General features: G+C 52.0%; 2 protein-coding genes across 8 annotated transcripts; one reads left to right on the top strand and one right to left on the bottom strand.

The window, feature by feature from the left end:
- Positions 1–441: 441 nt before the first annotated feature.
- LOC131108772 (putative E3 ubiquitin-protein ligase MID2) lies at positions 442–4,376 on the bottom strand. Of its 2 annotated transcripts, none has more exons than XM_078792521.1 (8): positions 4,020–4,376; positions 3,146–3,741; positions 2,969–3,077; positions 2,055–2,150; positions 1,755–1,985; positions 1,645–1,667; positions 1,428–1,576; positions 442–1,348 (listed from the first exon to the last, which is right to left on the bottom strand). In XM_078792521.1, exons 2-8 carry the CDS (start codon positions 3,691–3,693, stop codon positions 975–977), a joined length of 1,530 nt encoding a protein of 509 aa, XP_078648647.1. In that variant the 5' UTR covers positions 3,694–3,741; positions 4,020–4,376; the 3' UTR covers positions 442–974. The 2 variants fall into 2 exon arrangements, with proteins under 2 accessions (XP_078648647.1, XP_057916061.2); XM_058060078.2 differs by having other exon boundaries at positions 1,755–1,988; positions 4,020–4,354.
- pcolce2b (procollagen C-endopeptidase enhancer 2b) lies at positions 3,933–11,588 on the top strand. 6 transcript variants are annotated; one of them, XR_013627869.1, is made up of 13 exons: positions 3,936–4,294; positions 5,712–5,892; positions 5,951–6,059; positions 6,464–6,719; positions 7,795–7,919; positions 7,990–8,126; positions 8,211–8,374; positions 8,495–8,578; positions 9,607–9,774; positions 10,084–10,275; positions 10,388–10,559; positions 10,796–10,854; positions 10,914–11,588. XR_013627869.1 is itself a non-coding variant. In XM_078792524.1 (10 exons), exons 2-9 carry the CDS (start codon positions 5,750–5,752, stop codon positions 9,749–9,751), a joined length of 1,167 nt encoding a protein of 388 aa, XP_078648650.1. In that variant the 5' UTR covers positions 3,933–4,294; positions 5,712–5,749; the 3' UTR covers positions 9,752–9,774; positions 10,084–10,217. The 6 variants fall into 6 exon arrangements, 2 of the variants coding, with proteins under 2 accessions (XP_078648650.1, XP_078648649.1); XR_013627867.1 differs by having other exon boundaries at positions 10,388–10,677; positions 10,737–11,588; XR_013627868.1 differs by having other exon boundaries at positions 10,796–11,588.
- Positions 11,589–11,618: the final 30 nt, after the last annotated feature.

An 11,618-nucleotide genomic window follows, 5' to 3' on the forward strand; every position in this document is an offset into this window, starting at 1 on the left:
TAGCCAAATGACTAAAACCCCTTCCGCCCACTGTGAACCTCTCTTTCGAGGTGAATAAAGTATATACGTATATCTAGCAATATGTCCATACTGACAGTGGCGTGGATAAACAGGATGTACAGCATCGGGAAGGCTAGCGTTTTAGTGTGCATTTACTGCCATCTGGTGGCGATCATGCAACACCACACTCTTTCCGGCCAAGTAGTGGTTACCGTTCTGGACTTCAATTCATAAAATAAATAGAATCAAATAAAATAAAATAAAGGGTCAAATAAAATAAAATAAAGGGAATCACTATGTGGATCAACAAAAAAAAACGACCTGCTGTGTCGACTCCACAATCAGGAAAAAGCCAAAGAAACCAAGAGTCCTGGTTTTTATTTGATTGGATTTTTTAAAGAGGAAGTACTAACCACGTCCAATGACCAGACGGCCATGCTGTACATTTCATCTTTTATTAGCAATCACATATCAAAATGTATTCTTTTACATTCAAATAATATCAGCATATTAGCATAGCATCTGAGTGTTGAAGTGCAAACTCTCACATTGCCCCAACGTGGCTTTGGAACAACATCCAAGTGTGCAAAGAACCGTTGGACACGTTGGAGGGAATCCAGAACACAAAAGCAGAGCCATCAGTAGCTGGTGTTAGCATCACAGCGCTAGCCGCCGCCCCGTTCGATATTCATGGGCTCCCTGCACGGACGCTTTAAGGGAGTGGAGAAGGTCTGTCCCACGCCGTCACGTCATCGTCTCATTTGCATAGGCCAAATGTGGCAACGCCGAGCGTCTGGGAAACACTGCGGTTGAAGGTCTGTCCATTTCTTCACGCTACAGGAAACAGGAATACTAGGTTTCATTCCACGCTTCCCATACTTTCTTGCCGTGGCACGAGGAACTTGGGAGAAGCAAACATTCTACATTCAGCTTCGTGTGTAGCTCCTGGTGGACATCACCGGCCCCTCCTACAGTTAACCCCTTCTTTCCTCCACATCCTCATCATCTTCATAGTCCTCCTCCTCCTCCTCCTCCTCCACTTCTTCCTGGTCCTCCTCCTCCTCCTCTTCCTGGTCTGCCTCCTCCTCCTGGTCCTCCTCCTCCTGATCCCCCTCCTCCTCCTCCCCCCCCACCTCCTCCGGGATGTAAAAATCTTCAGCCAGCTCGCTCAGGTCACGCACTTCATCCTCCTCTTCCTCCTCTTCCTCCTCGCTCCTCATCTCGCCCTCGCTGCTGTCGTCGAGGACATCATCATAGTCGTCCTCCTCATCGTCCTCCTCATCAGTGTCCCTGGTGGCTTCCTGGGTGTGGCTGCGCCGGTCCGCCTCTTCCACGTTGGAGAGTCGACCTGGTTGGTGGTGGGGGGGGGGGGTGAGCAGGTCATCCAGGCTGCTTTGCTTTCTTTACCTCAGATGGAAGACGCTTACAGATGGAGTTGATGGCGGCCACGATGTAACACGGAATTTCCTCGTCGAGAAACTTGCGCATTTCCTCCTCCATCATGACGCCCAGGAGCTCCAGCTCCATGTCCACGTATTCCGGGTAGAACATGTCCTTCCTCAGCAGCCTGGAGCATCTAGAGGGAGGAACAGATGCCTAAGCAAGGATGTTCTTGCTCATGGAGGCGGACCGTGAGGAGCTCACCGTCTTCCTGTGGTCTTGCAGGCCTGGTGGGAGAAGGGGGGGGGGGGGGGGGGGCACGCCAGTTATTCCAAACCGAGGCAAAGCAGAGCAAACATTCGAAGGAGGCTCACCTCGAGGAAGCAGAGGGGGTCGTTCTCCTGCTGGAGGCCGGCGATGCCGCAGCGCACCTCACGGAGGCGCTCCATGTCCTGGCAAATGCGGGAGATGTTCTTGCGGATGGCGGGACCGCTGGTCTCGCATCGGCTGCGCGAGCACTCCAGCAGCCGGCCCACAAAGCCGTCCACTTTGCCCTCCAGCTCCTGACGCAGCCTGGCCAGGCACTCCTCGGAGTCCTCGATTAACTTCTGGTGAAAGAGCAGATGCTCCGTCGTCACGGCGACGGGGACGTCATGTGACACAGACCACCTCACCTTGTTCTGATTCTCCTTTTGCTTCTGCTCCCGGAGCTTCTGCTTGGCCAGGCTGTCCTCCTTCCCGACCCGACGCATCTTCTTGTCTAGCACCACCTGCTGGCAGGCACGTGCACGTGCACGGTTGCAACAAGGACAACAACAAAAGGGATGAGATGCTCATCCAACCTGAGGGATCTTGTCATGTGACACGTCATCATAGCCAAACGACGACAACAACCAAACATAGTATTGTGTAAAGTGGAAGACGGGAAGGACAAGATGGCGGACGGCGGGTTCTCTGTAGGGGGGCTGGACTCTCCCTCAGACAGAAGGCGAGCAGCGCTGTCATCAGGAGAAAGTCGGGAGTAAAAGGGCGGCTCCTCCGCACTGGGAGGAACCAGAGGAGGTGGCGGCTGGAGTATATGGTCAGGACGCCTCCAGCAGGAGGTGTTTGGGGAACGTCTGACCAGGAGGAGGTCAACCAGTCTCTCCCGTGAATGGGTTTGTGGATCCATTCCGGGTGTACAGTGGAATGAACGAGCGGGTCTGACCCTCCTGTCGGTCATTTTCTCTCTTTGTGCCAGTGGGGAGAGGCGGGGCGCTGAGCACAAGCCAGTGCACTGCTCGCTAGCCGAGTGTGTGCTAGCTACACCGTGGCATGAAACACGTCTGATGTACGGACTCAGACGGTCCCGTCATAATGTGTTTATGGGCGGGGGCCAACGGGTATGTATGGCAAACACTGGCAGGCCCATGTGGGCGTACCAGCTGAAGCACAGGAAGCGCACGGGTGCCCCCTTCAGAAAGAAACAGGAAGTGTGCCTACAGAAAGAGCTCACCTGGCGGCTTTGTCCCAAGGCAACAATGCAGCATGGAGACAAAAGCCCCCCCCCCCATACATGAGCACGGGCATGACAAGAGCAGTGGCGCACCTTCAGGTCTTTCATGGTGTTCTTCAGGGTCTTCATGGTGTGGCCCAGGTGTCGTCCTTCCACGGTGCAGGCGTTGCACACGCACACCTTGTCGTCCAGGCAGTAGTACCTGAAGGCAAACAAAGTCATGAGAGGATGCAGGCGCTGTGCAGGGGGCGGGGCTATCCCAGCACGCACTTGTACAGCTCATCGTGGTCCCGGCACTTCCTCTTCCACAGGTCGCTGGTGGGTTCCGTCAGAGGATGCTCTCGAAACGCCGGCAGCTCCAGGTGAGGCTTGACGTGCTCCTGGCACATGCACACCTCACACTTGAGGCACATCCTCACCGCCATGACGGAGGCGCCGGCCCCCTGCTGCGTGTCGCCCGCAGAGCCAGAGGCGGCGGCGCTGGGCGGCAGGCAGTAGTCGCATGGGAAAGAAGCTTTTACCATCCGATCTGCTGAGTCGGCAGCGGCGGAGCTCGCTCTGCGGCGAGAGCAGAAGTCGTCAGCGATGTTGGCGAGCTTGAAGTTCCTCTGGAAGCTGATGTTGCAGCGGTGGCTGATGCGGCACTCCGGGCAGCGGAAGCGGCCGCGATCCGCTTCATGCCGCAGCCGATCCAGGCACGTCTTGCAAAAGTTGTGGCCGCACGGAAGCAGGTGGGGGTCGTGGTAGACGTCCAAGCACACGGGGCAGGTGAGCTCCTCCAGCAGGACGTTGGACTGGTGCGGGTGGCTGGATGCCATGCTGGTGCTGCTGGCAGAAGGCAGAAGGCGGGCACCCACACAAGTCAGCTGTTTGAAGACAGGTGGGGGTCAGATAGGGACCACTTTGATCCCTTTCCACTAAAGACACCCTAATGTATTCCCAAACTCCCAATACACGGCAACTACTTGGACCTGCTTGCCAACAAAGTCACGACATCTGCTATGATAAGTAAACTAACAGGACTTTGATTTTGTAAATCTCTGGACAGGAAGTGGAGGTGTTTCCGCCGGTTCGTCCCTAGCTAGCCTGTTAGCAACACAGTAATCCCCTCCTGTGACGTCCTTGAGCTTTAAAGCTTACTCACTTTAATGGCGGCTACTTGCCGGAGCCGTCTTGTCCCGAACCGAGCCTGACCGTCCCTGAGACGGAGATAACGGTCTTCGCAGGACGGGGCCAAGAATGATCCCGATGCCGCGGTTCACCTGCCGAGCTCCGACCGACATGAATGTGCACAAAACGAGCTTGAACACAAAGCCCCGCTTGTTGTCCTATTGTTCTTTCTAGAGCGTTCCGTCCGGACCACAACAATCGGGGACACCTGTGAGACTGACGCGCCAACGCAGAAGGGACAGGAAGCAGGTGAATGCGATTGAGGTGCCTTCATGACGCCTCGGACGTCTCGCTATTCCCCAATAGAAGCTCGTGGGAAGGAGATGTTCAAGGCACCGCTTGCAAAATCGGTTGACTGACTATCCGAGGAACCAGGAGAAATACATAACCGACAAACTAAATGGCGTTTCCGTCATTTTACACAGCCAGTATAACACAAAGCTAGCAGCGGGCCGTTATCTCTCCATCGGATGTTGATTATGAACATAATACAGATTCAGATGAGTTCAGATGACCGGAATAATACTGAAATTATGCCCACCTCTGCTCGTTGGTCCCAGGGAGTTGGAGCCTTCTGTCCGCTTTGACTGCTTTGACTTTGCATGCAGCCAAACGTTATCTTTAGTTGTCACTGTGACGTCACAGAGCACATTGGCAATTGACTGTCGTTTCTCCAGAAGCTGCTTTCATCCCTCTTTCACTTCCCTCAAACTGAAAGAGGTGTTGTTGACCCCCCCCCACCCCCCCGGAAGGAAAAGCTGGGGTGTCTCGGCCCTCGATGGCACGAGTTTGCAAGTTTGACACTTATATAGTTATATGATAACTTCATATTATAAAGCCAATTTAGTTCATCTTCGAACTCGTCCTTGTAGTCCGTTTGACTTGTGTGTGAATGTCCTAAAGATAATGCTACTCATTATTCTTCTTAAACAATAATTACAAACGGAATTACTGTAATTATCGCTTACAGTGAAGAGCGTGTTGTTGTAATGTCACACTGCCACCACGAGAGGGTGCCAGAGCTTTTCAGAGCGAAACAAAGTGAGCGCCTTGTTGTACATTCAAGATTAAAGGTTCATTTGGATCCTTTTTGCCCCGAATAAAATGTGGACATAAACCCGTCAAGAGAATGATCGAAAATTCTAAGTGAATTTATATTTGACAGTAAACAATCAATGTGATGATGTCCACTTTTGTGTAACTGTTGTTTTTTTACTGTAGGACTTGAAAGCAGCACAAAGTAATGTCACCGACACTATGAAGAAAAATATTTTTAAAAGACGGGAGAGAATATTTGGTGTACAAACATTTGAAGCTTTGTATGTAACCATAGAGCCCAGTCGACACCACACCAAGAGTGTAAATATAAACGTATACATGAGAAGGATGTCTGGTGATAGGTGGCAGCAGTAGCTAATGGTTAGCCGCTAGCCTCGTCTGGACGCCATCACTGTACAAACACTTCCAAATGTACCCAACATCAGACTTTAGAGGTGTGGGACAAACATCCTCAAGTAAACAAAATAGGCACTCTTATCACAATGCGGAAAGAATGTGCTCAAGGCAACTGTGGATTTTTTTTTGAAATTGTGAATAGCAATTTTCCTTAATCACAGTCATCAAGGTGACAAGAGCAGTTTTCAAGCAAACGGCTGTGCCCTCCCAGGCTGCCGCGTCCCTCCTCCAAGAACAAACGCTGCATTCATGCCCTGCAGACTGCTCTCCCCGCCTGCAGACGTTTGCAAAGCAGTCCGGCCAACAATGAGGAGAGTGTGCACGGCTTGGTGTGCATGCGGCCTGCAGCTCGCCTTCCTCCTCACCGGGGTCTGTGCGCAGTCCCAGCCCAGGTACAGCAGGCTTTACGCCCAGCTTCTTGGCCACGTTTCACACTTTGTCCTCTCCTAGACCGTCTTTTACGTGCGGGGGGAACCTCACCGGAGAGTCGGGGATCATCGGGAGCCAAGGATACCCGGGAGTTTACCCCCCTAACACCAAATGTGTGTGGAGGATCACAGTAAGTTCCTTTTTATGATTTCTACACGTTACTTAGTAGCCAGTGCATCTCTCATAGCTATGGTGAAAGCCAGGAAAGAAATATGATGGTTATGTAATAATTAGGCTGGCATTCAAATATTGTTTTCCAGTCAGGACAATCTAATTCATGACCGTTTCTAACGTACTGTACGGATGGCAATTGTCACCACCGTCCAGGAAGCTAAATAGCTAGCCAACAAGAGTTGGAGCAGCTCAATCTCAGGAAGACGCCGCCCCCTGGTGTTTTGGAAGAGAACTCTCTTTTCAGCCTTCAAAGTCACGGTGGACCACCCAATCCTTTCAGTTTTCAACATGTGGCCCCGTGGAAGAAGTTAGGACAACTGTGTTGTAACAGCGCTACTGTGGGCGCCACGCCCCCTGCAGGTTCCGGAGGGAAAGGTGGTGGTGCTGTCCTTCCGCTTCCTGGACCTGGAGAACGACAGCCTGTGTCGCTACGACTACGTGGACGTGTACAGCGGCCACGCCCACGGCCAACGGCTGGGCCGCTTCTGTGGCACCTTCAAGCCGGGGGCGCTGGTTTCCACGGGCAACAAGATGACGCTGCAGATGGTGTCGGACGCCAACACGGCCGGGAGCGGTTTCCTGTCCGTCTTCTCTGCCGCGCAGCCGCACGAGAGAGGTAGGCGTGGCTTACGATCGTGTCTGTGGACCGACTCCTCCAGGCCGCTGCAGTCCACGTCCAACGTCACAGCCGATAATCCAATAATCCAATAATCACAAATTCATATTTTCATAGAGCATAGCAAACCTGTTTATGGTCTTCTAAATACACAATATTAGAGCCCTCGGGACATGAAGTAACACCCCTATAGTCAACTTTCCATTAGTATTACCCGATATAGTAGATGTAATCAGAGGAAATTTACGGACTCGCACGTGAGCAGTTCCTTGTAGGTTTTTCTGGGCAGCGTACTTCCTGGCAGCTCTAGATAAAAGCTTGAGTGGATGAAATAAGAGTAAATAAGACGTGGATCACAGTAATGGCGTTCCCCAGGAAGCCTTAGACGGCAGTCTGGTGCCAAAGTTGTCCACTCACAGCCAAGCTAGACCAGCTGAGCCGCCCCAGGAGGCCAAGAGGACCAGGATTTGGCCTTCAGGCTGCTCTGTTTGGACAGCAGCAGCATCTCCTCTCGCTTGCATGGGACATTTCTTTGGCATTTCTGCAGCCCCCCCCCCCCCCCCCCCCCCACAAGAGGACACACGGCCAGACAGGCTTTTCCTCTCTGCGGGGGCGCAACTTCTCCAAGAGGAATTTTAATAGCGGGTTCCTCGTAGCGGAACATCTGCGTCAATCAGCTGGCCCCTCCCTTTCCACTCAGCTTGCCTGGCGTCAAACACTGCCACCTAGCGGCCACCGTTGCAATGCTTCTACTGCTGGATTTATATTGTAGGCCACAGGCGTCCACATTTAGAAGGTCATAAAGCCAACTAAAATATCCCATTTTACGAATAAGGAAATCTACTTTGTGGAAATGAACCTCCATAAACACGGGACGGCAAGGATAGCATCCCTGGCTAGCTGGAAGCTAGCTTCCAGCTAGCTTCCAGCGGCGTAGATTCGCCTCCACTGCGTTGCTTTTAGTTTTCCTTAGTTTTCCTGTATGTGGCCCTCGGCGGGCCCTATACGCTGGCGTGTACGTGAGGAGGAGCGGGCATGATGGCAGCCAAGCTGAAGGCCACTCGTTGCTCCACAGGGGAGCAGTACTGCGGGGGCAGGCTGGACAAACCTTCTGGGACCTTCAAAACCCCCAACTGGCCTGACAGGGACTACCCGGCTGGTGTCACGTGCTCGTGGCACATCGTGGCACCGAAGAACCAGGTAGGTCTTTCCGAGGAACCGACGTGTGAAAATAAAAGCGTGGTCATGGACTTTGCGCCCTCTGCTGCAGATCATCGAAGTCAAGTTTGAGAAGTTCGACGTGGAGAGAGACAACTACTGCCGCTACGACCACGTCTCCATTTTTAACGGGCCCGAAATCAACGATGCCAAGAAGATCGGGAAATACTGCGGCGACAGCCCCCCAGCGTAGGTGACGGTCGCCACAGCTTGGCCGCCCCAAGCTCTGATGTCCGTCACGCGCCCCGTTTCACCCCGCCTGGTCCCGTCTAGGCCCGTCTTGTCTGAGGGCAACCAGCTGCTCATCCAGTTCCTGTCCGACCTCAGCCTGACGGCGGACGGCTTCATCGGCCACTACAAGTTCCGACCCAAGAAGTTCTCCGTCACCACCACGCCGCCCCCCACCACCACGCCGCCCCCCACCAGCAGGCCCATACGTAGGTAGCAGCTTCCGTCCTGCATCTGGACGCCCTGGTGGGCCTCCATGCTGATGCTGTGTGTGTGCGTGTGTGTGTGTGTGTGTGCGTGTGTGTGTGTGTGTGTGTGTGTGTGTGCAGCTCTCAAGTACTCCATGGCTTTGTGTCGTCAGAAATGCAAAAGACGGGGAACGCTGGAGAGCAACTTCTGCTCCAGCAACTTTGGTGAGGACATTCTTCTTCGTCTTATTGACTCAAGTTCTATCAACTCCAATGTTTGTGTCGTGTGGAGTGTCCAAATATCTCTGCCCTAGTTAACATTCTCCTAGTTAAGGCATAAACAACCCGTTTAACATTGTTTTAACATTGGTAGAGCCCTCAACACATGACATAACACCCCTATAGTCACCTTCACATTTACATTTACAATGGGAGAAAATAAGACATGAAAGACGTCAGTGGACAGAGTACATACGCCATGTAAGACGTCCATGAGTGCTGGGTCTCGCCCCTGTCCGGTACCCTAGCGACACCTAGTGGCCAATGTAGGATACAGTACTACATTCACAATGACTTTGAGGTAGCTCATTAATACTTCATTTAGGCCAAGAAGAAGTAGAATTTGCTGGCATGAATTCATGAAGGAGCGCCACGGAAGGGCCAAGTGTGGGGGTCAGAGGTCATGGTGGCATCCCAGCAAAGATCATCTCTTCCTGCCTGACGAGAGGATGGTTTGCTGGTTGAAGGCGTCTGAGAGGCTGCGATGTGACGCCTGAGCACCAAAGCCTGGCTGTTGGACAGGAAGTTGGAAGTACAGTCACGCCGCTGTGCGTCTCCCCCATCAATGACGCCGATTCACACTCGGATGTTTGCCTCCCTGAGACGCCGACCACATGACTGGCGTTGGCGTTTGGCTGGCGTGGAGCAGAAAGCCAAGGGCAGCTCAGGTCCGCCTCCCGGCCAAAAGTAGGCAGGATGGAATTCCGGCAGTGGACCGAGCGTGGGCCTCGAGCTGGGCTTTGCTACGCTCCGTGGGATTCCCACAGGATTCCCACAGGATTCCCTCAGGATTCCCTCAGGATTCCCTCAGGATTCCCTCACTCAACCTAGTTTTAGTGACTCAAGCGTCACACACTAAGGTGCTGATAGACGCCGGAGTTGAAAATGTTCCGTTTTAACATTGGCGGAGCCCAACACGTGACATAACACGGTCCATGTTTGCGTGCACTGAGCGTGGCGTGTGCGTCCAACAGCGATCACGGGCACGGTGATCTCGGCGGCGGCGAGAGGAGGCAGCGCGTGGGCCACGGTGTCCATCTTGAACGTGTACAAGGAAGGCAGCCTGGCCATCCAGCAGGCGGGAAAGACCATGAGCACCAAGATCCTGATCCTGTGTAGGAAGTGTCCCGTGGTCAGACGAGGTGAGCGCCCACGGCCGATCAAAGCAGACACGGCGGCTTTTCAAAGCGGGGCCGGCGGCTTTTCTTGCTTTTTCTCAAGCTGCTGCGCTCCCACTTTGCCAAAGCGCCAACGTGTTGCCTGCTTGTCCCGCCCTCTGAGTTTGCCTCCTTTGGAGGTGCCGCATGGTTCCCACAAAGACGGGCCGACTCAGAGCGCGGAAGCGGTGGTAGAAGAAGAGCAGCAGACGTTTGAAGACGTGAATGATGGGCGACCCCGACCAACCTGAACGTGTCCGCCGTATTCAGGCTCTCTGTGTGTGACCTCACCAGGCTTGAACTACATCTTCATGGGCCACGTGGACCAGGAGGGCCGCGGGACGGTGGGCCCCCAGCACCTGGTGCTGGCCTTCAAGAGCAAGAACCAGAAGGTGCTCGGCGTCCTGAAGAACAAACGCTGCTGAGATGACCACGGACCACGGTCTTTAGATTAGGAACATCTTTCTGTGCCCACCTGCCTCACTAGTAAGTCACGCTCCATCTTGGCATCTTCTGGCCTTCCATCTTCTGTCTGACGTCACGTCACTTTGGGGCTCAACTGGTGCTGGCGTGACGAACCTCCCTCTCTTCCCTGCAGGCTCCAAACGAGAAGATCACACGTCATACACACAGTATTTACCACCCATATGAGGTATTATTTGGCCGTGTGGCTAAGAGAGTATTTCATGGAGTATTTACCACCCATATGAGGTATTATTTGGCCGTGTGGCTAAGAGAGTATTTCATGGAGTATTTACCACCAATATGAGGTATTATTTGGCCGTGTGGCTAAGAGAGTATTTCATATAGTATTTACCACCAATATGAGGTATTATTTGGCCGTGTGGCTAAGAGAGTATTTCATGGAGTATTTACCACCCATATGAGGTATTATTTGGCCGTGTGGCTAAGAGAGTATTTCATAGAGTATTTACCATGAGTATGAGGTATTATTTGGCCGTGTGGCTAAGAGAGTATTTCATAGAGTATTTACCACCCATATGAGGTATTATTTGGCCGTGTGGCTAAGAGAGTATTTAATGGAGTATTTACCAGGAGTATGAGGTATTATTTGGCCGTGTGGCTAAGAGAGTATTTAACGGAGTATTTACCAGGAGTATGAGGTATTATTTGGCCGTGTGGCTAAGAGCGTATTTAATGGAGTATTTACCAGGAGTATGAGGTATTATTTGGCCGTGTGGCTAAGAGAGTATTTAATGGAGTATTTACCAGGAGTATGAGGTATTATTTGGCCGTGTGGCTAAGAGAGTATTTAATGGAGTATTTACCAGGAGTATGAGGTATTATTTGGCCGTGTGGCTAAGAGAGTATATAATGGAGTATTTACCAGGAGTATGAGGTATTATTTGGCCGTGTGGCTAAGAGAGTATTTAATGGAGTATTTACCAGGAGTATGAGGTATTATTTGGCCGTGTGGCTAAGAGAGTATTTAATGGAGTATTTACCAGGAGTATGAGGTATTATTTGGCCGTGTGGCTAAGAGAGTATTTAATGGAGTATTTACCAGGAGTATGAGGTATTATTTGGCCGTGTGGCTAAGAGAGTATTTAATGGAGTATTTACCAGGAGTATGAGGTATTATTTGGCCGTGTGGCTAAGAGAGTATTTAATGGAGTATTTACCAGGAGTATGAGGTATTATTTGGCCGTGTGGCTAAGAGAGTATATAATGGAGTATTTACCAGGAGTATGAGGTATTATTTGGCCGTGTGGCTAAGAGAGTATTTAATGGAGTATTTACCAGGAGTATGAGGTATTATTTGGCCGTGTGGCTAATAAACGGGTCAGAATGCTGAAATGTTTGCAGAA

This window comes from Doryrhamphus excisus, linkage group LG7, assembly GCF_037039965.1.
Source record: "Doryrhamphus excisus strain RoL-2023G ecotype Guam linkage group LG7, RoL_Dexc_Guam_v1.1, whole genome shotgun sequence".
In the NCBI taxonomy this organism is placed as follows: Eukaryota; Metazoa; Chordata; class Actinopteri; order Syngnathiformes; family Syngnathidae; genus Doryrhamphus; species Doryrhamphus excisus.

Excerpts from the sequence above, each read along its gene's own strand:
- LOC131108772 (XM_058060078.2), bottom strand. The coding sequence starts at position 3,693 with ATGGCATCCAGCCACCCGCACCAGTCCAACGTCCTGCTGGAGGAGCTC. Across the intron at positions 3,078-3,145 it reads GACCACGATGAGCTGTACAA|GTACTACTGCCTGGACGACA; the intron begins GTGCGTGCTGGG and ends GTTTGCCTTCAG. Across the intron at positions 1,989-2,054 it reads AAAAGGAGAATCAGAACAAG|AAGTTAATCGAGGACTCCGA; the intron begins GTGAGGTGGTCT and ends CTCTTTCACCAG.
- pcolce2b (XM_078792523.1), top strand. The coding sequence starts at position 5,750 with ATGCCCTGCAGACTGCTCTCCCCGCCTGCAGACGTTTGCAAAGCAGTC. Across the intron at positions 7,920-7,989 it reads TCGTGGCACCGAAGAACCAG|ATCATCGAAGTCAAGTTTGA; the intron begins GTAGGTCTTTCC and ends CCTCTGCTGCAG. Across the intron at positions 8,579-9,606 it reads CTTCTGCTCCAGCAACTTTG|CGATCACGGGCACGGTGATC; the intron begins GTGAGGACATTC and ends TGCGTCCAACAG.